This window comes from Cnephaeus nilssonii, assembly GCF_951640355.1.
Source record: "Cnephaeus nilssonii genome assembly, chromosome: 7".
Taxonomy (NCBI): Eukaryota; Metazoa; Chordata; class Mammalia; order Chiroptera; family Vespertilionidae; genus Cnephaeus; species Cnephaeus nilssonii.
This window is the reverse complement of record NC_137078.1, coordinates 80,847,668-80,874,122: the sequence shown is the minus strand read 5'-3', so window position 1 is coordinate 80,874,122 and position 26,455 is coordinate 80,847,668. Positions and strand designations below refer to the sequence as shown.

Genomic DNA, 26,455 nt, shown 5'->3' with positions numbered 1-26,455 from the left:
ATGCTGGTGCACGCCTACTCCCCCATGGTGAGTAGTCTGGGGCCCGGGGTGCGGGGACAGCAGGGGGCCTGAGTGCTGGACCTTCCGATCCTCCTCCCACAACGAAATCTCAGAGGGAGGGGGCCGCAGGGGCCCCGCCCGCTGAGGACGGTGAGCGCCGGTCTCCAGAGATAAACCTCGGGCCCCGGGAAGCGGGTAGGACGGCAGCCGGACCCTCGCGAGCTGTCCAGGAGGAGGGTCCTTCTGGGCCGGACCCCTGTCAGCTGCGGGCGATGGCCTAACGCGCCCTTCTCCTTCTCCAGGAGCGCCCCGACGGGCTGGGCGCGGCGGCTGGAGGGGCCCGCCTGTCGTCCCTGCCTCAGGCGGCCTACGGGCCGGCGCCCCCGCTCTGCCACACGCCCGCCGCGGCCGCGGCCGCCGACTTCCAGCCGCCCTACTTCCCGCCGCCCTACCCGCAGCCGCCGCTGCCCTACGGCCAGGCGCCCGACGCCACCGCCGCCTTTCCTCACCTGGCGGGCGACCCGTACGGCGGCCTGGCGCCCCTGGCACAGCCGCAGCCTCCGCAGGCCGCCTGGGCCGCGCCCCGCGCCGCCGCCCGCGCCCACAACGAGCCGCCGGGCCTGCTGGCGCCGCCCGCCCGCTCCCTGGGCCTGGACCCGCGCCGCGACTACGCCGCCGCGGTGCCCCGGCTCCTGCACAGCCTGGCCGACGGCGCGCACGGCCTGGCGGACACGCCCCTCGGCCTCCCCGGGCTGGCGGCGCCGCCCGGCCTGGAGGACTTGCAGGTGAGGCCGGGATTGTCCCGGATGGGCCGGATTTAGGACCCTGGCTGGAGGTAGAGGGCCGAACGCGGGCCACCAGCTTTTCTCCCCGCCTGCCTCTTCTCACTCAGGATTCCTGGGATGTGGCCAGGTCCTGGCCCAGGTGCCGCCTGGCCCGCACGGCGGCGGGGAGGGACTGAGTCTCTTCGCGGTGCCTGGATGGCGGCCACCCTCCGCGGAATGAATGGGAAGGGGCTGAGCCACTTCTCTCCCTCCCGGCTGGGCCTCGTAGGGCATCTATGCCGAGTCGGGTCTGCGGAGGCAGCCTGAGCCCAGAGCGAAGAGAGGCAGAGAGTCAAAATTCCCTAAGGTTCGAAATTCCCTTACGGCAACGGTGAGGTACCCAGGGCCCAGATGGGCCGCACAGATGGTGCCGAGCCTGGGCGAATCCTGGTCCCACCCCAGGCGACCCGACCGTCGTGCACGTTGGCCGGAGCAGGCAGGACAGGGACCAGGGACCGCGGGGCTCGGGAAGCGAAAGGACACCGGGTCCACAACCACTCTTACCACCGCCTCTCCTATTTGCAGGCCATGGATGATTCGGGAGTGAGCCTTCTGGACCAGTCGGTGATCAAGAAAGGTAAGGAGTGGCATGCACCTGCCAGGGCAGAGTCGGGCGAGATGGTGCAGGCCCTGGGCGCACAGACCCCTTTTCTCTCCCCGTGGAGCGTGCCTCCTGTGCGTCACCGCCCCGCTCGGTGGCCACGGGGCGCTCTCCGCACAGTAGAGGGGCAGCGGAGGCGCGGGGAGGGCGGCGGGTGGGGACGGGTGGGGGCGGGGCGGCCAGAGCTTGGGCAACTGCGCAGGTTGGTGAGCTGGTCCCAGAGCCTGCGGCCTGGGGTGGTGAGCGAGTCCATCAGCGCTCACCCAACTTGCCCGCCAGTCCAGCCTCACGGGGGCCTGGCCTCTCCCTACGGAGGGGAGGGCGCTTTTGTGGATCTGGAGTTAATTTGCAGAACGAGTTAAACCACTTCCCTGCTTCCTAAGAGGTGAGAATGGAGGTGCTGTTCCCACGTTACAGAGCCTTACCACTTGCTAGCCTGGCAAGGGCTTTCTGCCCTCTTTCTTCCCTGCAGGGCTTTGGCGGGTGATGGGGAGTTGAGGGGAGGGAAGGCGGTGGTAAATCTTGCGTTTCCCTGGGGAATTTTCTCTCCAAGCGGGGGCATCTACGGTTAAGGGAGCTGGTGTGTGCACCAGAGTGAGGGCCTGCCTGCTCCTGGGTGTCAGTGTGAGTTCAGGTCCTGCATGTCCCTTTCCTAGGTGTCTTTCCGGTATTTCTTGGTATATGTGTTTCCGTTGTTGAGTGTGTGGTGCGCTTCTATCATGTTGGTGTACATTTCCGTGTGTTTGGGGGTTTCTATATGTGTATCAGGGTCTTCATTGTGTCCCGGAATTTGATCTTTAGTACTGAGGATCTCTAAGCATGTGAGGGTCACTTCCTGTGTATTTTTTTTTGGGGGGGGGGGGGGAGGGGGAAGGAGATGGACTAGAAAAAGACATGGGTTTCAAGTGAATTTTCTGGCTTGAGTTCTGGCCGTGCCAGGAGAAGGTGAGAACGAGACAGAGAAAAACAGAGACAGAGATTCTGAGGGGTCTAGGCCTTGGGCGGGCTCTTTAGATTTGGGGCAGGTGCGGGGCAAGAATCCAGAGGCACAGACAAATCTGAGGTACTGCTCCAGTGGGATTTGGCTCGAGCTGTTTTTCAAGAGTGAATTCAAGCACGGGCTCTGTTTGCCCTCCACCTGTTCCCAGCAGAGGCTGGGGTGGAGGTGGAAGTGGAGGTGGGGGTTGGGGATGGACTTGGAGGAGCTAGGACTGGACTGAGAATTACTTGGACTGCTTGAAGGGTGTGTGGGCAAGCTGAGGGGACAGACCTCCTGAACTTGAAGAAGGAGGGCTCCAGGTATTGGGGCTGTGACCTGGAGCCGGGGTTTGGAAGAACTCCGGGAACCTGGCTGCCTGAAGTGGGGACCTAGCTCTTTGGGGTGGGCAGTGTGATGGCTTAGTTGTGTGGGTTTTTTTTTTTAACCCCTCGGAAGGAGAAGCTCTGTCAGCCCAGAGCTATGACCATGGTCTTGGTGTCCAGTGCCTTGGCTGGAGGGGCTGGGAGACCTAAGGGGGGGGGGGAGACTAGCCCCCTGCATTTTGGGAAGGGGATTGGGGACTTCTGCCTGGGGAAGAGTAGAAAATCAGCCTGTTCTCTGGGTACCTTACACCCCAATCCCCAGACCAGAGCAAGGGTGGGAGGGCTGGCTGTGAGGAGGGAGTTGGTTTCTCTCAAAGGACATCAGTTTCCACAAATCCCGGGTCCAAGGTGTGGGCCGTCCCCAAAGGCAGTCCCTATAACACGGTGAGTGAGGCCAGGACTGCCCAGAGTCCTGCTGTGCTGGCTGGGGGCGGTGGGGTGGGGTGGGGTGGGGTAGGTGGGGAGGCAGATGTGGTTGTCGGTGCCACGCGGGTGTTGCGGGAACAGGCGCACCCACCCACTGGACCGCAGTGGCAGCGGGTCAGTGGCTGAATGAGCTGGGTAACCGGCGCCCTGGGCACCCCGTCCTGGACGTCAAAGCCGGTGCGGTCAGGCTTTGCAAATACGGAGGCTGGTCCCCCGGGTCCGGACCTGGGGCTGTGCTCTTCGGCTAAACCGGTGGTCTGGCTGGAGCCCTGCTCGCAGCGGGCCATTTTCGCTGGGGTCCTCCGCTGGCAATGCGGGACTCGGTCCCGCCACCAGCTCCTTGGGGGCCTTGAATTAGCGCCCTGCCTCGCCCTCAGGCCCTTCCGAGGCATAGGGAGCCCCTGGGGAGTCCTGAATTCGTCTGGCACCTGCCGGCAGCTGTGGGGACCTCGTTCCGGCCCCGGCCCTGGATTTATGGGAAATCCGTCTTGGCTAGCTGAAGCCTCCGATTCCCCCAGCATCTCCCGGCTCCGGCGGGAGGGGCGACTGTGTGTGCAGGACGGTTGGGGTTCTGGATGGTGGATGAGAAAGGAGGCAGGCAGCTTCGGCCTGTCCCCAAAGCGGTGCGATCTTCCTGCCTTGGGCTCCTGGCGGGGTGGGGGAGGGAGCCTGGAAGTTGTCGGGGCCCAGCCCTTGGTTGTAAAATCTTGGCTCTCCAGCACTTACCCTGGGGGGCCCGGGAGGCGAAGCCCCGCCCCCACCACACACTTCGGGTGGGCAGCCCCTTGAAGCCACGGTGTGGGTTAGAGAATGAATGGCAGGTGGGGTCCCAGCGGACTCCAGGGGAAGCAGGGAGCCCTCCATGTTCTGCCCACATTTGTTTCCTCCCGTTTTGCGACCTGTCCTAGGGGCACAGAAAGCAGGCGGGCGTGGAGAGGAAGACAGACCGGGACAGGAATATTTTCTGGCTGAGAAGGGCAGTGAGAGGGCCTGTGCAGGTGGTGGTGGGAGCTCAGAAGCAAGCGGTGGGGGCCTGAGGTTAGGGTTAGGGTTCCTGGAGGAGACACTAGGAAGCGGCTCCCTAGGCGCCCAATGGGTGTTTGTTGAATGAATGATTGATGGGTTTTGAAGTCTGAGTGCATTGAGGGAGGGGGTGTAGCAAGTTCCAGGGATTCTCATTCAGTAGATGTGAGGTGGTACCCCAGAAATCTGCATCTTTTAACAAGTACCCCCAAGGGATTCTGACACCGTGGTTCCTTAGACCACACTCAGAGTATCACTGTCCAAAGCCTGAGGGGGCGGGACAGCAGGAGGAAGGCAGACAGGAGAGGTAGTGACCCTCCTCCCAGCCCACCTGCGTTTCCTCATCTCCCCAAGTGGGGCCTGCTGGTTAAGTTTCCTTCTCACCAACTGCCAGAGGGGTTCTTTTAAATATAGTTCCTACCCTTCACTGCCATGCTCTACACTGCCCTCTGATACCGCCCAAACTCTCTGCATGGACACTGGTTTTTCAGCCTCTCTTTGGGGCAGACAGTGGCCTGTCTGGGAGGCAAAGGAAGCAGGGCTGTGCGAGTGCAGGGTCCGATTCTGTCTTTACGTAGTAAAATTTTGATATTTTGTTTATCATGGATTTTTTGCATTATTTTTATTTTAAAATATTGCATTAAAAAAGGATCTTGCTGCTCTCACTGCACTAGGCACAGCGCGTGCAAATGCCCTGTCTGTGGAAAAGCCAGACCGCTTATAAAGGCTAAACATCTCCATGGGTTTCAGTTTATAGTCAAAGTTGGAGGGGAGTGGTTTGGAGATGAGAACTGAGATATTCCTCCTTCCCTCTGAGGAGAGTGGGTTGCCTCCTTGGGGGTGGGGAATTCCTCTCTGCTGGGCTCCATCTTCCAATCTCAGGGGGATCTCTGGGGCAAAACTGGGGGCTGATGTAAACAGTCACCTCCCCTCTGCTCCTCTTGGCTCTGGGGAAGGAAAGGGAGACGGGGAGGGTGTGGGCTTCCAAATGAATATTCAAGCAGGGCCAGGCCTAGGGTGAGGTACTCACTCTGAGGCAAGATTTAGATACATAATATATTTTAATGCAATATTTTAAAATAAAAATAATGCAAAAAATCCATGATAAACAAAATATCAAAATTTTACTACGTAAAGACAGAATCGGACCCTGCACTCGCTCAGCCCTGCTTCCTTTGCCTCCCAGACAGGCCACTGTCTGCCCCAAAGAGAGGCTGAAAAACCAGTGTCCATGCAGAGAGTTTGGGCGGTATCAGAGGGCAGTGTAGAGCATGGCAGTGAAGGGTAGGAACTATATTTAAAAGAACCCCTCTGGCCCTAGCCAGTTTGGCTCAGTGGATAAAGTGTCGACCTGTGGACTGAAGGGTCCCAGGTTCGATTCCGGTCAAGGGCACATGCCTGGATTGTGGGTTCAATCCCCAGTGTGGGGAGCTAAAGGCAGCCGATCAATGATTCTCTCTCATCATTGATATTTCTATGTCGCTTCCCCTCTCCTTTCCTCTCTGAAATCAATAAAAATATGTAAAATAAATACATAATAAAATAAAAGAACCCCTCTGGCAGTTGGTGAGAAGGAAACTTAACCAGCAGGCCCCACTTGGGGAGATGAGGAAACGCAGGTGGGCTGGGAGGAGGGTCACTACCTCTCCTGTCTGCCTTCTTCCTGCTGTCCCGCCCCCTCAGGCTTTGGACAGTGATACTCTGAGTGTGGTCTAAGGAACCACGGTGTCAGAATCCCTTGGGGGTACTTGTTAAAAGATGCAGATTTCTGGGGTACCACCTCACATCTACTGAATGAGAATCCCTGGAACTTGCATTTTTTTACCCATTTATTGAATAAAACTTATATACCTAAAATTCATCCATTGTTAGACTATATCAAGATGATTTTTAGTAAATTTCTATTTGCATAGTCATAACTACATCCATTTTTAAAATTCTTACCTGAGGATATGTTTCATTGATTTTTTTTTTTTTTTTTTGAGAGAGAGACATCAATTAGTTACCTCCCATACGCGCCCAACTGGGGATCAAACCCAAAACCTAGGTATGGGCCCTGACTCGGAATCCAACCTGCAACCTTTTGGTGTATGGGATGACACTACAAACAACTGAGCCAACCAGCCAGGGCATACCCACATTCATTTTTAGACATTTCCATCACCCCCAAATTCCTTTATTTGTAGTTAATCCCTATTCTCACCCCAAGCCTTAGGCAATCACTATCAGCTTTCTGTCTACAAATTTGCATGTTTTAGATATATTATATAAATGGAATATATAAATATACAGACTTTTGCATCTAGCTTCTTTTACTTAGCATAATATTTTGAGGTTCATTCATACTGTAACATGTATAAGTACTTCTTTTTTCAAAATTGCTGAGCAAGTATTTGATTGTATGGATGCAACACATTTTATTTATTCATTCATCAGTTGATGATTACTTGGTGTTTTTGCTTTTTGGCTATGATGAATAATGTTGCTATAGTCATTCACATACATGTCTTTGTGTGGATATATGTTTTCATTGCTTTTAGCTAAAGTGGAAATACTGGATTTTATGGTAAATTTGTGTTTAAATTTTTGTTGTTGTTGTTAATCCTCACCCGAGGGTATTTTTCCATTGATTTTTAGGGAGCGTGGAAGAGAGAGGGACAGACAGAAAGAAATATCAATGTGAGAGAAACACATCAATTGGCTGCCTCCCACATGAGCCCTGACCGGGGCTGAGGATCGAACCTGCAACCCAGGCACGTGCCTTTGACTGGGAATCGAACCCTGGAAACTTTGGTGCACAGGCCGACACTCTAACCACTTAACCACACTGGCCAGGGCAGTTTGTGTTTAATTTTTTAAGAAAATGCCAAGCTGTTTTCCAAAGTGGCTGTTCTCTTTTGCATTCCCACTAGCAATGTAAGGGTTCCAGTTGCTCCACATTCTCACCTACACTTGATATTGTCTATTGTTTTTATTATAGCCATCCTAGTAGTATCTCCGTATAGTTTTAATTTGCATTTCCCCAATGATTAATGACATTGAGCACTTTTTCATGTTTAAAAATACAGAGATTTCTCATAGAAATCCAGAGTCCTGATCTCACCAGCAAAAACAAACAAACAAACAAACCAGGATATCCGGCAATGTCGGTATGTCCAGCATGGTAAGAGCCAAGTGGCAGCTTTGCACAGGGCAGGGCCAGTCACCAGTCGCCCACATCTCTCTGACAGGTTACCTATTGTGCTTCCCTTTGAAGTCTAGAGCTGTGTTATCTCCTGTGGGAGCCGCTAGCCATATGGGGCTAGTGGGCACTTGAAATGTGGCTAGTCTGCATTAAGATAGGATGTAAGTGTAAAATACGCATTGAATTTTGAAGACTAAGAATAAGAAAAGAATGTAAAATAGCCCAGTAGTAATTTTTAATATATTGATTATGTTTCAATGATTATATGTTTGATATAATGGGGTAAATAAAATACATTAACCTTGCATGTTTCTTTTTACTTTTTTAAATGGGGCTCTGAGAAGCTGTAAATTTACATACATGACTCACGGTACACTTCTGTTGGTCAGTGTGGGTCAAGAGGCTAAAGGGTAAGTGGGGGACCAGGCAAGAGGGGTAGGCATGGGCAGGCTACAAAGGAGGGTGAAGTAGGGTATGATGATGGTTAGGATGTGAGCTCTGGAGTCCATGATCAGAGTCTGTGCTCCTGATTGCTGTGCCAAAACTGAGTTTTTTCATTTTGAAATAGGGATGGATAATGGCATCCACTCCCCAGAGCTGTTAATGTAAAGCACTGGGTGTAGAGTCGGTACCTCCTGAAGGACAGGGGACATCATTGTGTCCAGCTATGGATCTGGACTTTGTCTCTCAGGGAACTGACTGGACACTGACCAGTTTTAGGCTGGGGAGTGATGTGTGTTTAAGAAAGTTCCCTCTGCAGCAGGGCAGGGAGACCAGAGCAGGGATTGTGCTGAAATTCAGGCAGGAAGTGAGTGTCTGTGCATACCTGGAGCAGTGGCCACATTCAGCGCACGTGGAGAAATGGAAACCTAGGGCATGGTGATGGATGGGATGTGGTGGGAGAGGGCAGTGTGAAGGGCATCCCTGAGGTTTCTGGCTGGGGGACAGGGGAAGGGAGGAATGCACACCCAGAGAGGGAAAAGCTGGAGGTACTCTGCCAGGCTAGGTCCTGGCATCCTTGTCTGCCTCTGCATTCCCAAGGCCCAGCACAGCTCCTGGCACACAGACACTCAGCAAATACTTGCCGAATGGCTGGAGGGCTAAGAGCTCTGTCTTTGAGACCACAGCCCAGGGCTTTCTGCTGGTTCTAAGTCTACCAGCTGTGTGATCTCAGGCACACTACTTCACCTCTGTGGGTTTCAGTTTTCTCACCTGTAAAATGGGAATAATAAATGTACCAGTAGCCCCTTGTGAGTTGTTCTGAGGATTCAGTGAGGTTGTTTGTATAAGCTCATAGCAGAGTGAGTGCTCAATAACTGTTGGCCCCAGACTCCCCACATGACCCCCCCACCAACACACACATAAGAGCTGCTTTTTTCTTTTTTAACACCAAGGCTTTCACTTCCTTGAAAGAAGCTAAGCCTCAGGGGAAATAAGTGTCTCAGGTGTTCTCCCTTCCCTCTGAAGCTAAGCAGGAAGATGGAGGTTAGACTGCAGGAAGAACTTTCTTTTAGAGGCAAGGATGTCCAAGTGGGTTTTAGAAAATCAACTTCTCAGATTTCCTTCTCTGCCCTTTGTGGCTGTTGGTAGATAATTAAAGAGCATTTAGGGGAGGGGGCCAGAGGGTGTCTCTTTATTCCTGGTCTCCTTGAGCATCCCAGAGTGACTTGGCAGGAAGGGGCCAGGGCTGGAGGCCTAATGGGGCTGCAAACTCCCTGTCCCCTCACTACTCTGGCGGAGGTGAAGACATAGGATCACAAGTGGGCAGGGAGGGGTTGGGGACTCCTTGTGATTGCCCTGATCTGTCTGGGCCCCGCCACAGTGACCCAAGAATCCTGCCTCCAGCTCAGACCCCATTTCCTCATTCCCACTCCCTCTCTGGTCGTACATGCCCAAACCCCAAGAGTCTGCTGGGGTTGTTTGAGTTTTTAACAGGGAACCAGCCTGGCTTAGTGAAGGGAACACAGGTTCAAGAACCAGACAGCTCTAGGTTCAGTGTCTACCACCCATTAGTTGAGTGAACTTGGCGGAGTCACATTAACGTCAATGTGCCTCAGTTTCTTCCTTGGTAAAGCAGGGATCGTAGAACCTTCCTCTGAAAGATGCTGGGGCATTTAAATGTGCCTGTGTGCACAGCATGTAGCCTGGTGCTCAGCTCAGGGTGGGTGCTCCACCACAGTGCTCACTCCACAGCTGCTAGTGTCCTGAAGTCCCTGGCTCAGTGTTGTCTTTCTCCTTTGCTCTTGCTTCTGCTCCACAGTCCCCATCCCCTCCAAAGCCAGCAGCCTCTCGGCCCTCTCACTGGCCAGAGACAGCCTGGTTGGCGGCATCACGAACCCCAGTGAGGTCTTCTGCTCCGTGCCAGGCCGGCTGTCACTGCTCAGCTCGACATCCAAGTACAAGGTGACAGTGGGGGAGGTCCAGCGGCGACTCTCACCTCCCGAGTGCCTCAACGCCTCACTCCTGGGTGGTGTCCTTCGCAGGTAGGAAGGCCAACCCACAGCTCCCTGCACAGTGCTTGGGCCAAAATCCGTGGCCATCTCAGACCTCCTCAGGGGATCAAAGAGGGTCCAGCCTCACCCAAAGCCGCAGGGCCACCTATGCCTCAGTCTCCCGGAGGGGAGGTCCAGGTCCCCAGCAGCAACTGCAGGTCTGAGGCCTTGAGGGTGGGGTGTGGAGGAAGAAGCCTGGGCATAGAGGAGGGTTGGAGGACTCACCCATCCTGGGCAGGATGGACAAGGCTGGGTCCGGGAAGAAGGGTGCTCCTCTCACCCCCTCCTCTAGAAAAGGGACCCCCAGGACCCAAAGCCCATCCCCTGTGGAGCAAAGGCCTCTCTGATGTGTGTGTTTTGGGGTCCGTAGTTATCTCCTAGTTGTGTGTCTGTCTCTCTTTGTGCATATCTTTGTGCCTAGATAGGGCTGAGTCTTGGTGTGCCTGAGGATGGTGTGTGCATGTGTGTGCATGCATGAGTGCATGTTTGTGTGTGTGTGGTGTAGGGGGTGGCTAGGAAGATATGTTCCATGAATGTGAGTTTCCTGTGTTACTTTCAGTGGGATGTGTTAGATGGAGTGTGTCCTACCCTGTGTGTATGTGATGACATATACATCTGGAGCGAGACGTGTATGTACCTCCATGTGGGGGCTGCATTTGTGCAGGTATGGGAGTATCTCCTTATTCCTGGTCTCTTCGAGCATCCCAGAGGGGCTCATGTGAATGTCTGAGTGCCTGTACATGTCCCTGAGGTCCTGACTTTGTGTGAACATTTGTCTCTGTGTCCCTATGTGTGCCTGGTGTCTGAGTCTATCTCTGTATGTCTGTCTCTATTGGGGTGTGTTTATTCTTGGCCCTCGGTGTGCGCTCATCTGTGTATGTATCTATATGTATCTGTGTGTGTCTGCTTGTCCCAGTGTATCTGTATAAAGGTCTATGGGTCCCTGGGTAGCTGTGTATGGCCTAGCTGGCATGCGAAGGTGGGAAAAAAGGCCTATCTTGCCACACCCTGGGCTATCCTGCTACTGAGAGGATTAGGGAGAAATGAGGGGCTCCTGGAGCTAGGCCCCCTACCCTCCATCTTGGCTACAAAGCCAGTGAGGTTAGAAAGAGGTTGGGGCCAGGCTGAAAGAGGCCCCAGACTGTCCCCAGGGCCAGACCCGCGCCTCAGCAGGGGCTGGTGGAAGCAACAAGGCCACTTAGCCTGCATGCTTCTCTCGTCTTCATAGTGTGTGTGTCTGTCTCTCTTTGTGCACGTGAAGGGCCAAGTCCAAGAATGGAGGCCGCTGCCTGCGGGAACGGCTGGAGAAGATTGGGCTCAACTTGCCAGCTGGCCGTCGCAAGGCCGCCAACGTGACGCTGCTCACTTCGCTGGTGGAGGGTGAGTGAGGCCTGAGGGTGGGCGCTGAGGCACGAGGGGACCTGTGTCATCCAGTGTGACTGTGTGTGACTGTCTCCAATGCAGGAGGGTATGTTTAGTCACATGTTTGTTCTCTGTCATGTATGAGTAAGTGCTGTGTATGATATGTATGTACAGCCTTTGTGTGTGTGTGTGTATGCACGTGCCCATGCAATAGAGAGCATGTGTGTGTATGGTGGGGAGGAGTGGCCAGTGATTGGATGAGGGAAAGGGTTAGAGTACTTTCCCTGGAGGTTGGTGACTCTGGGTTTGGTTATCTGGAGCTCAAGCTTCGGGATACAGGGTGGGCTCAGCTCCCATCCCTGAACTCAGAGTCCATCCCTAGTGGCCCCAAGGGACAGCAGTGGGATTGCTGGAGTGGGAGATCAGAGGAAGGTATCTATAGAAGCAAGATGGGGTAGGATGGGCCCTGGCCAGGGGGTCAAGGTTCAAGGTGGTGCTCCATTCTCAAAGGTACACCTGGCTATAGTGACAGCTCATCTGTCTGCCTCTCCTCCTCCCAGGAGAAGCCATACACCTGGCCCGAGACTTTGGCTATATCTGTGAGACCGAGTTCCCAGCCAAGGCAACTGCCGAGTACCTATGCCGACAGCATGCTGACCCTGGGGAACTGCACAGCCGCAAGAACATGCTGCTGGCTGCCAAGTGAGTGTGGGCATTTTTGGACACAATGCGCAGGCTGTCGTGGGTGCCATGAACAGGCACATGCAGGTGCAATGCACAGACCCCCACGCATGGGCACAAGTGGCACCACACACGGCACACCTACACTCAATGCTGTGCATGCTACAGAGCACACATGGACATATATGAATATAGCTGGGTTCTGTGAATCAGCAAAAATGGTGTCACAGACAGGCTTACATAGTCTGTGCCACGCTCCCATACACTGCCCCATGACACCACCAGCCCTAGTCCCATCATGGCTCTGAGGTTCCATGGTCTTGCTCCCTCTGCTTGAGCCTTACCCATCAGCCCTTCTGTTCCAGTGATTTCCATGAGAGCACCCATGCCCACCCGGGCCCCAGGTTGATCACCCCTTGTCCTTACTTCACATTTAACCTCTCCACAACTCCTGTTGTTGCCTCCCTCACCACCCTTCACATGCTGCCATCTCAGCTCTAGTCTTCTAATCTCTTTCCTGGATCTTCACTCCAGCACCCCACTATTCCTTGATACCCTGCACATGCACTGCTCCCCTGCCCAAGAACCTTCAATGGCTCCCATTGCTACTGCATTGATTTTCAAATTAGGTTCTGTGGGGATGCTTCGGGGTCTGTTTAATGAACTGCTATTCCATTAAGACTTAGTTTTTAGAAAGAATTTCAGTGCAAGAAGAGACAGAGTGAGATATAGAGAAGAAAGGAATAAAAAAAAAATTGAAAATGACCAATCCATTGGGTAAAGTCCAGACTCCTATGAGGACCCCACAATCCAGTCCACACAAACCCTACCGACTCCAATTGATCTCTCCTGCCCTCCCACCCTTGGGCTTGCTCTCCTGCTTAGAACAGCAGCCAGTACCCCCACCTAATGCAGTCTTTCAAATCGCAACTCTACCCTCCCCTCTTTGAGGCTTCCTCAAGTCCCCTGGGCAGAAATGAAATCACAGACTCAAGGGACTTCCATGCCTCATGAGACCTTTGAGAATGCTCATATTGTAGCTGATGAAACACATCTAGGGCAGGGCTCACCTCACTCATTAACCAGCCAACTCATGAAGCACTTCCTGGGTCCCACTCAAATCTAAGATGCTGACTGGGTTCCATGGTGACACAAAGATGAGACAGGGGTGATTCTTCTGCCTGAGCCACACACAAGATGCACAAAGAAACAAATAATGGCTGCAAACTAGAGCTGGATTCAAATCCCAGCTTAGCCACTTGGGCAGGTCATCTAACTCAGTGGTCGCCAACCGGTGGCCTGCGGACCACTGGTGGTCTGTGAGGTCCGAAAGGTTGGTGATCGCTGATCTAATCTATCTGAAACCAGTTTCCTCATCATACGATGGGATAATAATAAGAGTATAGATTTGTTGTGAGGACTAAGTGAGATGATACACTTGGCACAGCATTTATGGTAGGCCTCAATTTATGTTCACTATGAGCTATTATTTCAATTATTCAAGGCATATTCTAGATTGTTCCCTAATAACTTCAAAGCTCTGTGAGGCACTGGTATTTGGAGTGGGAGTAGGATTGGGAGAGTGGATCAAGGAAAGTATCCTGGAAAGGGTGTTAGAGCTAGACTTTGAATATGGGCAGGATGTCCACAAGAAGAAAGATCCTAGAGTATTGGCATGTGCTATTTACTAGCTGTGGGACAAATCAGTTAATGTCTCTGAACCTTAGTTTCCTTTTCTGTAAAATGGGTATGATAATCATTTGCAGACTATTGGCAGGGTCAACAATCATAAATATAATATAGACTAGAGGCCCGGTGCATGAAATTCGTGCATGGGGGGGTGTCCCTCAGCCCAGCCTGCACCCTCTCCAATCTGGGACCCCTCGAGGGATGTCCGACTGCCTATTTAGGCCTGATCCCCCCTCTCACAATCCAGGACTGCTGGCTCCCAAATGCTCGCCTGCCTGCCTTCCTGATTGCCCCAAACCGCTTCTGCCTGCCAGCCTGATCACCCCCTAACTACTCCCCTGCCGGCCTGATTGATGCCTAACTGCTCCCCTGCCAGCCTGTTTGCCCCTAACTGCCCTCCCCTGCAGGCCTGGTCACCCCTAACTGCCCTTCCCTGCAGGCCTGGTCACCCCTAACTGCCCTCCCCTGCAGGCCTGGTCACCCCTAACTGCCCTCCCCTGCAGGCCTGGTCACCCCTAACTGCCCTCCCCTGCAGGCCTGGGTCCCCCCCAACTGCCCTTCCCTGCAGGCCCGGTCGCCCCCAACTTCCCTCCTCTGCCAGCCTGGTCACCCCTAACTGCCCTCCCCTGCAGGCTTGATCACCCACAACTGCCCTCCCTTGCAGGCCTGGTCCCTCCCAACTGCCCTCCCCTGCTGGCCATCTTGTGGCGGCCATCTTGTGTTCACATGGGGGCAGCCATCTTGTGTGTGGAGTGACGGTCAATTTGCATATTACTCTTTTATTAGATAGGATAAAGTACCTAGAACATGGTAGGTCCTTCTCTGGGCTCAGACCTCTGACCTCTGACCCTCTTTCCCTCACCAGGCAGATCTGCAAGGAGTTTGCAGACCTGATGGCTCAGGACCGCTCGCCACTGGGCAACAGCCGCCCTGCTCTCATCCTGGAGCCCGGAGTGCAGAGTTGCCTGACACACTTTAGCCTCATCACCCATGGCTTCGGTGGGCCAGCCATCTGTGCTGCCCTCACTGCCTTCCAGAACTACTTGCTGGAGTCACTCAAGGGGCTGGACAAGATGTTTCTAAGCAATGCGGGCAGTGGGCATGGTGACACTAAAGCTTCAGAGAAGGATGCCAAGCATCGGAAATAACCGCTTCCCAGGCCCCATCCCTAAGGGACTCCCAAGGCCTGAAATGAGGTCTTAGCTCCTCGGGGTGGGCCTGAAAGGATTAAAAGGTGGGGTTGGAGTAAGGCCCAAAAGAGAGCATTCATCCAGGGACCCCCAAGTTAGAGGCCTGGACTGGAAAAGGTGGGGATGGCCCCTCTGTGGTGGTTTGATAAGGGCCCTGTTGTTTGCAATTTTCTGACCCTGGATTGCTAAGTGCTTGAACAGGAAATTGGCATGGTTCTTGGGGCTGAGCCCTCCCCATGAGGGTGCTTGGGCAGTGGTGGGTACTCTTTTAAGTCCAAGGCCTTGCTGTTTTTACTGATGGCAGGAGGGAAACTGTTGGCAAACCAGAGGTGCTACTGAAGAGTTGGCACTCTTCATCCCAGAATCTTGACCCTCAAAAAAGGGGTGCTGGCAGGAAAACTCCAATGGGCTCTTTGGACCCCTCCCACTCTTGGAAAGAAGTGGGCAGGAACAAAGAAGACAAAGCACAAATTGTAGAACTTGAATCCAGGCTGCACTTCACAGCCCCGTCATTGTCTGCCCTATTTATTTGTGTGTTGTAATTAAATTTGAAAGTTTTAAAATGTCCAGCGCAAATGATTTATCCCAAGTTAAAGATTCGTTTTACTATTTTCTGCTCATGCTCCAAGATGTCCAGCCAGACCAGGATGGAGAAGGTGTTTCTGTTCAAAGGAGTGTTGGGGGATGGGGAGCCAGAGGGAAGAAAGATGTATTAGGGACCCTGAGGTTGTCGCTGGGATTTTGTATTTGTTGATGTTTCCTTTGACCCTGCGGGTTGATGCACCTCCCCAATCTCAGAATGCTTTCTCATTCTCTTAATAAAACCTTTCCATTGGATGTGTAGCGCGCGCGGCCTGCCCCCCCCCCCCCCCCCCCCCGCCACTGTCCTCCTTCAGCCCAGGCCTGGATTTGCCTCCCAAGGGAGAGTCCTAGGAGGGGCCTGTGTGAGATGGGGTACAGATGGTGGGTCTACCTGGCTTGTCAGTGTGGCTTTTAGTTCTATGTGAGTGTGTGAAGTGACTCCTGGGTCTGTATGTACATTATTGTAACTTGGTGGGCCTGTGCGAATGTCAGTCATGGGTGGTGGGTCTGTATGTGTGTCAGTGTGAATGCTGGTGACTGTGGGTGTGTGTGTTTTAAGGCAATACTAACCTAGCTCTCTCGTCTACTTGAGGATTTCACTCTTTAGGCATCTTTTCTTTCCTGCATCATCAGTCTCTCCCTCTTACTAGTTTACTAGATCATTCCCCAAAGCACACATGTTCTAGGATCTCTTATCTTACAAAATATAAATCCTTTCCCCATATATTTCCCTGGCAGTAAAGTTTCTGAAAGACTGTTATACCCCTAACCCCACTTCACTCTTCAACCCACTTCAAACAGTGGTACTGAAGGTTGAACTAGCTATGGTCATATGAATCATCTTTTCCCTCATTTATACAATAATTAACTTTCTTCTATGGTATAAAGCATTTATCATTGGTGTATTAAAGTGTGTGACATTTAAATCTGATGTTAACACTATTAACACACATGTTCTGATCTGCAGGTAGTATCTTAGAGATGATATTTCACTTCACGTGAACCCAAACCCTATCTTTATGTGGTATTAAGAGTAGCACAGAATTGGATAAAATAGGGTTTATCTTACAATTGGAAATGTTAGAAAATGCAAAATCGCAGGCCACACCCCAAACATGCGAAGCTATAGGGGTAGGACCCAGAAAGCTATGTTTTAATTAAGCCCGCCAGAGGACTGGGATGTGTGCTAATGTTTGAGGATCACTGCCTCAAAGAAACTTCAATCCAGTGGTTCTCTGTCAGGACTGAGGATAAGAATTATTTGGGAAGCTTTAAGTATTCCTAACCCCAAACCTACTTAGTTGAAACCTGGGAGTGAGTGCAGCCTTATTTTTAAAAGAGGGTGTGTGTGTGCATGTGACATTTTATACTGGAACAGCATATCTGAAGTTTCCTCTGGGAGGGGAAGCAGGTGATCAAATTTTAGGGACAAGAGAAACATTTTTTTACTGTGTCTTTGTACTGTGTGCATATTTTTACTAAGTGCATGTAATACCTATTCATATTAATTATTTTAATTTTTTTTAGCTTAGGGGGAAGAAAGAATAACTGCTTTAGAAGGAATGAGACATTAGCCAGCATGATATACGAATGAGCTAGATGGGAAAGAAGTCAGGCAGTGAAATAGAATGTGGGGGTGTTGGGCTGCTAAGGGGCAATTACAGCATGAACAAAGGGAAAGTAACAGGAGGAAAGACAGTCTCGACCAAAAGTCCAAGCAGATAATCCTTTCTCCATTTCCTTCCTGAGGTGATGGCAGGTAAACTGAGATTCAAACTAGAGAGCTCAATTTATCCATAGTCAGCTTTATTCTGAATTAACCATCTATCAAGAGTGCACGTCAAAAGAGTAGAAAAAAATAAACGAGCCCATCAAAAAAAGTTCCCTGGCAAGTGGGAGAGAGGGCATTTTGTTAGGAGCCGTGTTTAGAGAAGGAAATGTTGGCCAGGTCATGGATGCCATTTTTGTCAATGATTCGAACACTGAAGGCTGGCAGGTTCAGGATGAAGCGTTTCTGGAGCTGCAGAGAGACACAAAGGAAATCAGTCAACAAACATTTACTGAGCACTACTGATGGGCCAGGCTCTGAGTGAGGCACTGGGCACACAAGCAGATAAAAATCCCTGCTTCTGTGAAGCTTATATTCCGGTGGGAGCTGCTGGGACTAGGACACTGAAGAAAGCCCAAACTGCAGCTGAAAGCTGACTGGAAGGTGGTGAGCAAAAACTGGGAGACGCAGCTGGGAGTCTGTCTCTGGCCAGTCAGCTGATGAAAGAATGAGACAGTCTATCTGTTCCCCACAGTCTTCTACCAATCAGCCTGGTAAACCCACACTTCTCTTTTAAAATGTTCCAAGGTGATAAGCCAACAAAAGAGTGATCGCCCTAGGAATAAGCTTTGGACCAAAGCAATGTACCCCTAGGTCCTAACAGTTTTCTCCAGTCACCCACCCATATTATCAGGACCTGGTGTGTTTGAGTGTGTAGCTGGAGGGGTGGTGGGAAGGATGTTGGCCCAACTGCTCTTGGAACAAACTCGGCTTCTGTCTCCTCTAATCCAAGCTGACCTATCATTAAAGTAACAATTCTGCATCTCATAAGACTCTCTGCTTAAGAGACTGTTCCAAGGAGCTGCATGGTCTTGTGTGCATGGAAGCAGACAGTCCCACTAACCTGGCTGGAGATTACTGAGGGACAAGCTGGAGGAAATTTTTGCTCCTGTGGCTACCTGTCCTGGACACTTCACGTAATAGTCTCCAGAGAAAAGGCACGAAGTTCCTATTTCCCGAGGAGCCTACCCCAGAAATGTCCACATCCCCAGGCCTAAGCAGTCCCTCCCTGGATGTTTCCCATCTCCTTTACTACTGAGAACTGGACAGCAACAACCAGTTCACTTTCAGAATCCTCTCTTTCTGATGACTCCTATTATCCAGAAACACGACTCAAGATTAAGAAAAGGTAACAATAAGGAAATGTGGGTTTCTAATATGATCACCTTTAGGATTTATGAGGAATAAAGTCTCAAAGCATTTAATATCCCAGTGGCTTCTTCCTGGCAGCTCCTTGAACACTGGGGTTGCCCGGCTAGGCTAATATGACCTCTCAGCTGAATGGTTAAGAAAATTACATGAGTTTATTCTCAGCATCGGCTTTGGAAAGGGGATTCACAAACAAGAGGAAGAAGGGGGCACTGTGGGCTGAAAATGACAGGCTTGTGTAAGAGGCAAACTGGCATTATGTTCAAAGCATCCCCCCCACCCACTTGCTCTCATCCTCCCACTCTCTCACTAGACTACGAATTCAAGTTAATCCTTAGGCCACAAGAACAGTAAAAGAATGAAAAAGCCTAAGGGAGCTGCTTTCTTTTCCTTCTCATCCTCCACACCCCGCCGCCCCCCCCAGACCCCCCCCCCCAACACAAAGCCTCTGACTCTTAGCAGTAGTACTAGACTGGGTGGGATCTGAGGCCTTATAAAGTAAAGGCTACTCTCCCCTCTGCCCAAAGCTTTCTATGACCTTTGGAATTCTCAGGAGAGGCTTCCTCTCCAGGACTCATGCACTGTTAAGGGGAGCAGACACTAGCAACTCCAGATGGAACAAGAATAAAGCAGGTATAAAGGGCAGCAGTTGTTCCAGTAATGGCCCCGTTACCACCTGTAGCAAAATCACCTGGGCCTGCTAGTTAAACTATTCTCAGGCTCTACACCAGGACAAACATATCAGAAGGGGCTGGGAGGCTGAATCTATTTGATTTTTAAAAACAAGTTCCTCAGATGATTATAATAATGCTAAAATTTGAGAACCACTGGTCTGGATGAACCAAAAAGAAAAGTAATTAAATTGTAAAACATTGACATCGATGAGGAGATGACCCATGTGAGGAAAAAATAAGCTTAACCAAACTCTATCCCTGGCAGCAACTTCACATCTGGTTAGTGGGTATTTATTACACCTTCTGGCAAGGATCAGAAAAAATGTAATGGAGGAATGGGAACAACACTGGCAAAGAGAGACAAAGCATTCTTTTCAGTCCTTTCAGAATCCCACGGGAGCTACTCACCTCCTCTAGACATTTCCTGAGAAGCTCCAATGCCCGCTCACGTGAGAGATCTGAAAGAGAATACAGAGGCCAAGCACTCAAGGTACTGCCATTAACTTTTGATTAAGTTTCAAACTTCCTCAGGTCAGCATGTCACATAAACGGAAAAGGGGGAAAATGCCTAGCCTTCTAGCTTGCAACAAACTTATTCCATATGCAGTTGAGGGTGCCCCAGACCCAATGCTCTGGCAGCCACAAGCCATTGCAAATTGATTTGCTATAGAGAAGGGTAAGCATGACGGAATTCTGCCTCCCATGGCTGGGGCCTGCCTCTAGAGAAGTCCAGCAGTCTGCCTCTTTTTTATAGCCCCCGTCCCCCCCCACCCCCGCCACCTCACTCCCACACCCCCTTTAGACCAGGGCTTAAACCAGTTCCATCTGCCTTAGCCAGCTGCAAATCAGGAAAAGGAAAGCCAGGGCCAGAGTTTCAGCCTCACTTTCCCAGCTGGTTCTCAGTTTAACAATGGAAAGAGAATTCATAGGATGGGGCTGAGACTCTCATAAAATAGGAGCCAAAGGAACTATCCATGGGCATGTCAAACCGGGATGACATATTATGCAGTTAGGCTTCAGGGGTGGTTGGTGGTTATATTGGTGGGCAAATCAGCTGTATTACTGACAGCTGCCAAATCAAGAAACAGTCACCAGGAGGCCAGGCTGATTCTTTTCAGGATGTGAGCTCTGGCAAGGCTGGGGTTGAGTGAGGGGGCAGCACCAAAAAGGAATGAATAAGCCGGATTGAATAAGGGAATAACAGAATATAAGGAGAGAGGTGGTTATCTCTACTGCATCTATAGCCTGTAAAAGCTGAGATTCCCAAATGTCTAATGCTCACAGTGGCTAAAGTCAAAGTTGGGATTGGGGTCAGAATTTAGAACTTGATAAACCATGATGGCGGCATAGGCAAACACCTAAACTGCTGCCTCGCACAACAATTTCAAAACTACAACTAAAAGACAAAATGGACATCACCCAGAACCACAGGAAAGATGGCTGAGTGGAAATTCTACAACTAGAAGGAGAGAGAAAGGCACATTGAGACTCAGAGGAGCTGCAGAAGGCAGAGGTGCGGGGATGCGGGCAGAGAGGACCGGCAACTGAGTGCGCGGCTGGCTTTCTCAATCGGGAGGGAGACAAAAGCTCCTGACTGCACTGAACTCCAGTTCCGGGCGAGACTCTGGGGACCCAGACTCATTTGGGGAGAGGCTGGACTGTCTGGCAGCGGGCGAAGCTCAAGGGCGGCTTTCTCTCAGAGGTGCTTGCAGCAATTGCCTCAGGACACTGAGACCCAGGGGCCTCTAGGGGCAGGCCTGACGGGAAGCCAAGGCTGTCTGCTCCGCTCTGAGACTCTGCTCCATCCAAGCTAAGCACAGAGGCTTTTGCAAGTCTTGTCTCATAAGGGTGTCTCCAGCACAGTTCTCCCAGCGTAGACACAGCTGATCCTCACAGCCAATTGGCCCGGAGGTCAATTCCTCCCAGTGATACCAACAACAATCAAGGCTTAACTCCAAGACTGTGCACATAGCCCACAAAGGGGTGCACCAAGAGTGTCCACCTCAGGTAACTGGGGAGGCTGAGCCACCAGGCCCTATAGGACACCTAGCACACAAAGCCACTCTATCAACTCAGGAAAGCAGCCAAAATGCGGAGACAAAGAAACAGATCACAAATGAAAGAAATGGAGGAAAGCAAACTACTGGATATAGAATTCAAAACCACGGTTATAAGGTTTTTCAAGAATTTCCTAGAAAAGGCTGATAAATTTAGTGAGAACCTCGAGGATATGAAAAAGGACCAACTAGAAATTAAGCATACACTGACTGAAATAAACAATATTATACAAAGGTCCAACAGCAGACCGGAGGATCGTAAGAATCAAGTCAAAGATTTGAAATACGAAGAAGCAAAAAACACTCTGCTGGAAAAGCAAAAAGAAAAAAGAATCCAAAAATATGAAGATAGTGTAATGAGCCTCTGGGACAACCTCAAGCATACCAACATCTGAATTATGGGGGTGCCAGAAGAAGAGAGAGAGCAAGATACTGAAAACCTATTTGAAGAAATAATGACAGAAAACTTCCCCCACCTGATGAAAGAAATAGACTTACAAGTCCAGGAAGCGCAGAGAACCCCAAACAAAAGGAATCCAAAGAGGACCACACCAAGACACATCATAATTAAAATGCCAAGAGCAAAAGACAAAGAGAGAATATTAAAAGCAGCAAGAGAAAAACAGTTAATTTCCTACAAGGGAGCACCCATACAACTGTCAGCTGATTTTTCAACAGAAACTATGCAGGCCAGAAGGGAGTGGCAAGAAATATTCAAGGTGATGAATAGCAAGATTACCCAGCAAAGCTATCATTCAGAATTGAAGGTCAGATAAAGAGCTTCACAGATAAGAAAAAGCTAAAGGGAGTTCATCACCACCAAACCAGGATTATATGAAATGCTGAAAGGTATTCTCTAAGAAGAGGAAGAAGAAGAAAAAGGGAAAGATAAAAATTATGAACCACAAATACATATCAACAAGTGAATCTAAAAATCAAGTAAATAAAAAATCTGATGAACAGAATAAACTGGTGAATATAATAAGAATCAGGGGCATAGAAAGGGATTGGAGTGACAATTCTTGGGGGGAAAGGGGTGTGGGGGGTGCGGGAAGAGACTGGACAAAAATTGTACACCTATGGATGAGGACAGTGGGGGGGGTGGGTAAGGGCAGAGGGTGGGGTGGGAACTGGGTAGAGGGGAGCTATGGGGAAAAAAGAGGAACAATTGTAATAATCTGAACAATAAAGATTTATTAAATTAAAAAAAAAAAAGAAGTTAGAACTTAGCGCAAAAGCATCTCTATGTCAGAGGCTTTGTCAAGTTGACAATTTATTGACAAGTAGAGAGCCAGCTTTATCTTGCAGGAGGGGGCAGCCATCCTATCTAATAAAGAGGAAATATGCAATTTGACCATCACACCATAACAAGATGGCCGTACCCACAGCAGAGGCAGGGATTTGGTAACACAGATGGCTGTGCCTATAGTGGAGGACAAGTTCCCGTAATGAGCCTTAACAAGCAATTAGCAGGGACCTGAGGCTGCGCCCCCCGCCTGGTGGAGCTTGACAGGGGACCTCAAGCCACACCCCCAGCCCTGGCGCCAGGCTGGGGGACCTCAGGCTGCACCCCCACTCCCAGTAGGGCTTGACAGGGGACCTCAGGCAGCGCCCCCTTCCCCAGCACCGGGCCGGGGGACCTCAGGCTGTTTCCCTGGCCCTGACACCAGGCCAGGGGCCCTGAGGCCACGCCCCCTGCCCCAGCACGGGGCCAGGCGACCTGGATCTAGGGGTGGGGCCAGCCAGGTCTGGATCTAGCCCAATGGGGGTGAGGCCGGCCAGGTCTGGCACAATTTCGAGGCGCACGTGGGTGGGCGGGGACTTGACTCTGGTTCCCGTGGCGCGCCCCAGAATCTGACAGGAGGAAGATTTTCATATACATTTTACTAATTTTCTTTCATCTCTGACACTTCTATTATAGAGAAAGGGCAAACAGCAATATTAAAATATTTCCTCTAATTAATTCCCTTTAAATGTGCACGAATTTTGTGCAGTGGGTCACTAATTAAGTGATAAGAACCAAGGGAAGGGCCTAGACTTATGGCCTTCAAAAGCTCTGACATTGAAACAAAGAAATCCTCAGGTGTCATGCTGGGGAACCTGTTCATCCTCATAAGCTCAAGAGGGACTTTTATCAGCTTTTCAGTAAGTGTACTGACCCACAGGAGAAAGCAGCTTCGAGAGGGCATTACTTCTTAGGATCTCTCCTCTATTTAAGCCCTGGCCACCCAACTCCATGGGGTAGTGCACAAAATCAGGAAGCAGCTGAGGACAGAGCTCTGCTATGTTTCCCTACCTAGATTGCTGGAACTTACTTGGTGTGTAGTATCGGTCCAGGATACTGAGAGTCAGGAAGGCACCATAGCCATGGGCTGCAAAAGGGGCCTTGGCCAAGGCTGCCAGGTAGTCCATGTAGTAGAGTGCTGGACCCTCATGCTCATCGTAGCCAGCTAGGAGGAGGTTGACATGATATGGGGTCTGCAAAAGAAAGACATGGCAAAGTGATCATCAAAGGAGTAACACCAACATCGCTTCCTATGACAAACGGGAACATTCTAAGTCTTGATGAATAAAAAAATAGCAGCAACCAAGTAAACCGTAAAATTTAGAGAACCCTAAAGGACACAGAATGTGGTAAGAGGTCCACTTGTCTTCTTGGAACAGAAGAACACATGGAGCACTTTCAGGTACATGAAAAAGCTGCTTTCTTAAAGCCTATGGACCAGAACCTGTTACAAAAGCATTTCAAAGGCAAAGCATGGGTGTTCTCGTGTCTCTCCTAATGGGTGAAACCAACAAACACAATTCTGAGAGTGTCAAACCACATCATCCTAAATAAACAGGCTCAGGCCTAGCACCTGAACCCAAATCTTAAGTGGTTAACAGTATGCCCTTCTATTAGAAACAATTATTGGGCAGGGGAAGGATAGTAGGTCTCAAATGTTTAGGTTAAATCACTAAACTTTTAATGCAGACAATAATAATGGAAGTACATGAATAATAATTTAAAAAACATAGAAGAACTGTAGAGTTAGGTGAAATGCTAATATTTTTCTAGCTAATGTTTATCTAACATTCCCCTAAGATAAAAGAAGTAATTTTTATCAATGAGACAAATAAAAAGTAACTATAACTTGGATTTATAGATCTCCTTTCTCTGTTTTTGTTTTGTTTTTTAGGTATCTTTCTTTGTTTTACCTGCAAGTCTAAGAATGCAAATTCCTATAGAGAACCTTGACTAAGTCTGCTTTGTTCTTCATGTCCAAGTGGATTATTTCTTTTCTACACCAGCTGGGCCATTTTCCATGTTAAATTCAGCCTGCCTATACCCCCAGGCATCAGCAGCATAACTCTTATCTTACATAGCTTCCTTTTTCTCTGCAAAATGTGTTTTCCCTCTTGCATTTGCCTCAGTGAGCAGGCCTTGCCCAAGGTTATGTGCTCATCCTTAAACTTATGTATTCAATTAAGAGCACCTTAAATGAAATTGAATACCTTTATGCCCCGCTATCATACAGCATCCTATATAATAAAAGCCTAATATGCAAACTGACTGAATGGCAGAATGACCGGTCACTATGACCCGCACTGAGCACCAGGGGGAAGACACTCAGCGCAGGAGCTGCCCCCAGCCCAAAGGCCAGCCAAGGTGGGTGCCAGTGGTGGCGGGGAGGTTGGGGGGTGGGGCCAGTGAACGGGCAACATCAGGCCGGCCAAGGCGGGTGCCAGTGGGGGCCCCCCCAATTGTCCCGCTGGTCGCCCCACAGATCGGCCCTGATTGCCGGCCAGGCCTAGGAACCCTACCCGTGCACAAATTTTGTGCACTGGGCCTCTAGTAAAGTAATAACAGCTAATGGTCATAAAAGTGACATCTTACATTCTTTGAACACTGGTTAACATGGGCACTTGGCAGCCTGAAGAAACCCATGTTAGAACACATGAAAACATATTATTTTACTTGAAATTCCAAGCCAGTTGTGCTAAGTAACATCTCCCCAAGATTATAGAGTAGATCTAACCTGCAAACAAGTTTCTGCCTTGAGGATAAGATGGCTGATAATCTCCAAGGAGTAAGAATTGACCAGCAGTAGTCAAGTCTTCTGAGAAAATAATTACCTGCCTATCACATTTCCCAGTGGGTAGTGTGCTACACTCTGCCAGGCTCTGGAATTCTCTGCTGCATTCTGTGACTATGTTTTGAGTACATATGACCTTAGGGGTAAGACACTTAACCCCTATGAGCTTCTGTTTCCTTATGTGTAAAACTGGGTTAATTAATCTTTCCCCTTTCTATCTTCTAGGGAGTATGGTGAGAACAAATAATAGAAATGAAGTATCACAAACTTTGGAAGAAAAGATGCTACCTAAATTCCTAGTATATTAGCTATTTCCTTTTGACAGCTTACCACTTTAAACAGCAAAACTGTTTAAATTAAAGAAAAAATATATATACAGTATAATTAATAGCATTTTTAAAGTGTGAAAACAATACTACAAAATGAGGCAAACAAAATACCTTGGTATTCTTGTAGGTAAAATTAGAATAGCAAAGGAGAGAGGGAAGCAGTGAGGAAGAGACAGAGAGAAGAGAGAGAGGGAGAAGGAGGTGGGGGAAGAGGGGAGAGAGACAGAGAGAGTATTCTAACAGGTTTCTCTCCCCAAGAGATTTAATAATACACTCACAAAATAACTATCACAAAGTAAGTCCATCTTTTTGCTAAAAGGATAACTCTACTCTTCTTCATTCACTGGCCAGAACATCCATTGTATGCTTAACCAAAATAATTTTATCAAGATGCAATGGCATGTTAAGAATCCACCCAGATATCCAAAGAGGCCTAACTAGCAGAACCCAGATATGTCCTGTCTCCAATGAGGATCTTGCCCATACTATTATTAGATTACACTGTGTTTAAAACAATGTCATTTAAAAAGTCACCACCAAAAGATTTTATATGAAACTAATGGCCTGGTGCATGCATTCGTGCACACTGAAAGGAAATTGGGAGCCCATGCTAGTGTGCCTGGGGAGTTTCCACGTCCCTGTGAGCCGCTGGGAAGTTGCATGGGGAGTTTGTCTTCCTCCCCGCAGCTTCCTGAAAAAATATTTCCAAATGTCCCTTCTGCTGCCAGGGTCAGGCCTTGCCCGCCAGGACGTCCCTGGTGGATGCCTTGGGCCATGCTGGATGCTTTCCGACGCTTGGAGCCGGATAAGAGACACTCCGAGGTGAATAATACTAAGTTAGGGATCTTGGGGGGCGGGGGTGCTCTGTTGACCATGCCCCCACCCTTCAGATCCATCTCTTTTTTACTTTTACCCTGATTGTCAGT

The 26,455-nt window shown here is 50.1% G+C and overlaps 2 protein-coding genes across 2 annotated transcripts in view; one reads left to right on the top strand and one right to left on the bottom strand.

The window, feature by feature from the left end:
- Window positions 1-16,177, top strand: TFAP2E (transcription factor AP-2 epsilon; the record flags this gene model as incomplete). The annotated part of the gene is made up of 7 exons (XM_079776128.1): window positions 1-27; window positions 303-785; window positions 1,350-1,401; window positions 9,681-9,903; window positions 11,174-11,292; window positions 11,835-11,976; window positions 14,510-16,177. The coding sequence occupies 7 exons, from the start codon at window positions 1-3 to the stop codon at window positions 14,790-14,792; spliced, it is 1,329 nt and encodes a 442-aa protein (XP_079632254.1). The 3' UTR covers window positions 14,793-16,177.
- A 1,024-nt stretch (window positions 16,178-17,201) lies between these two features.
- PSMB2 (proteasome 20S subunit beta 2) overlaps window positions 17,202-26,455 on the bottom strand; it is a 37,444-nt gene continuing 28,190 nt past the window's right edge. Inside the window, exons 4-6 of the mRNA XM_079776503.1 lie at window positions 23,440-23,602; window positions 19,476-19,525; window positions 17,202-17,436 (exon numbers count right to left, since the gene is read on the bottom strand). Coding sequence (XP_079632629.1) covers window positions 17,329-17,436; window positions 19,476-19,525; window positions 23,440-23,602 — 321 coding nt within the window. The 3' untranslated portion in view covers window positions 17,202-17,328. The remainder of the gene's footprint in view (window positions 17,437-19,475; window positions 19,526-23,439; window positions 23,603-26,455) is intronic.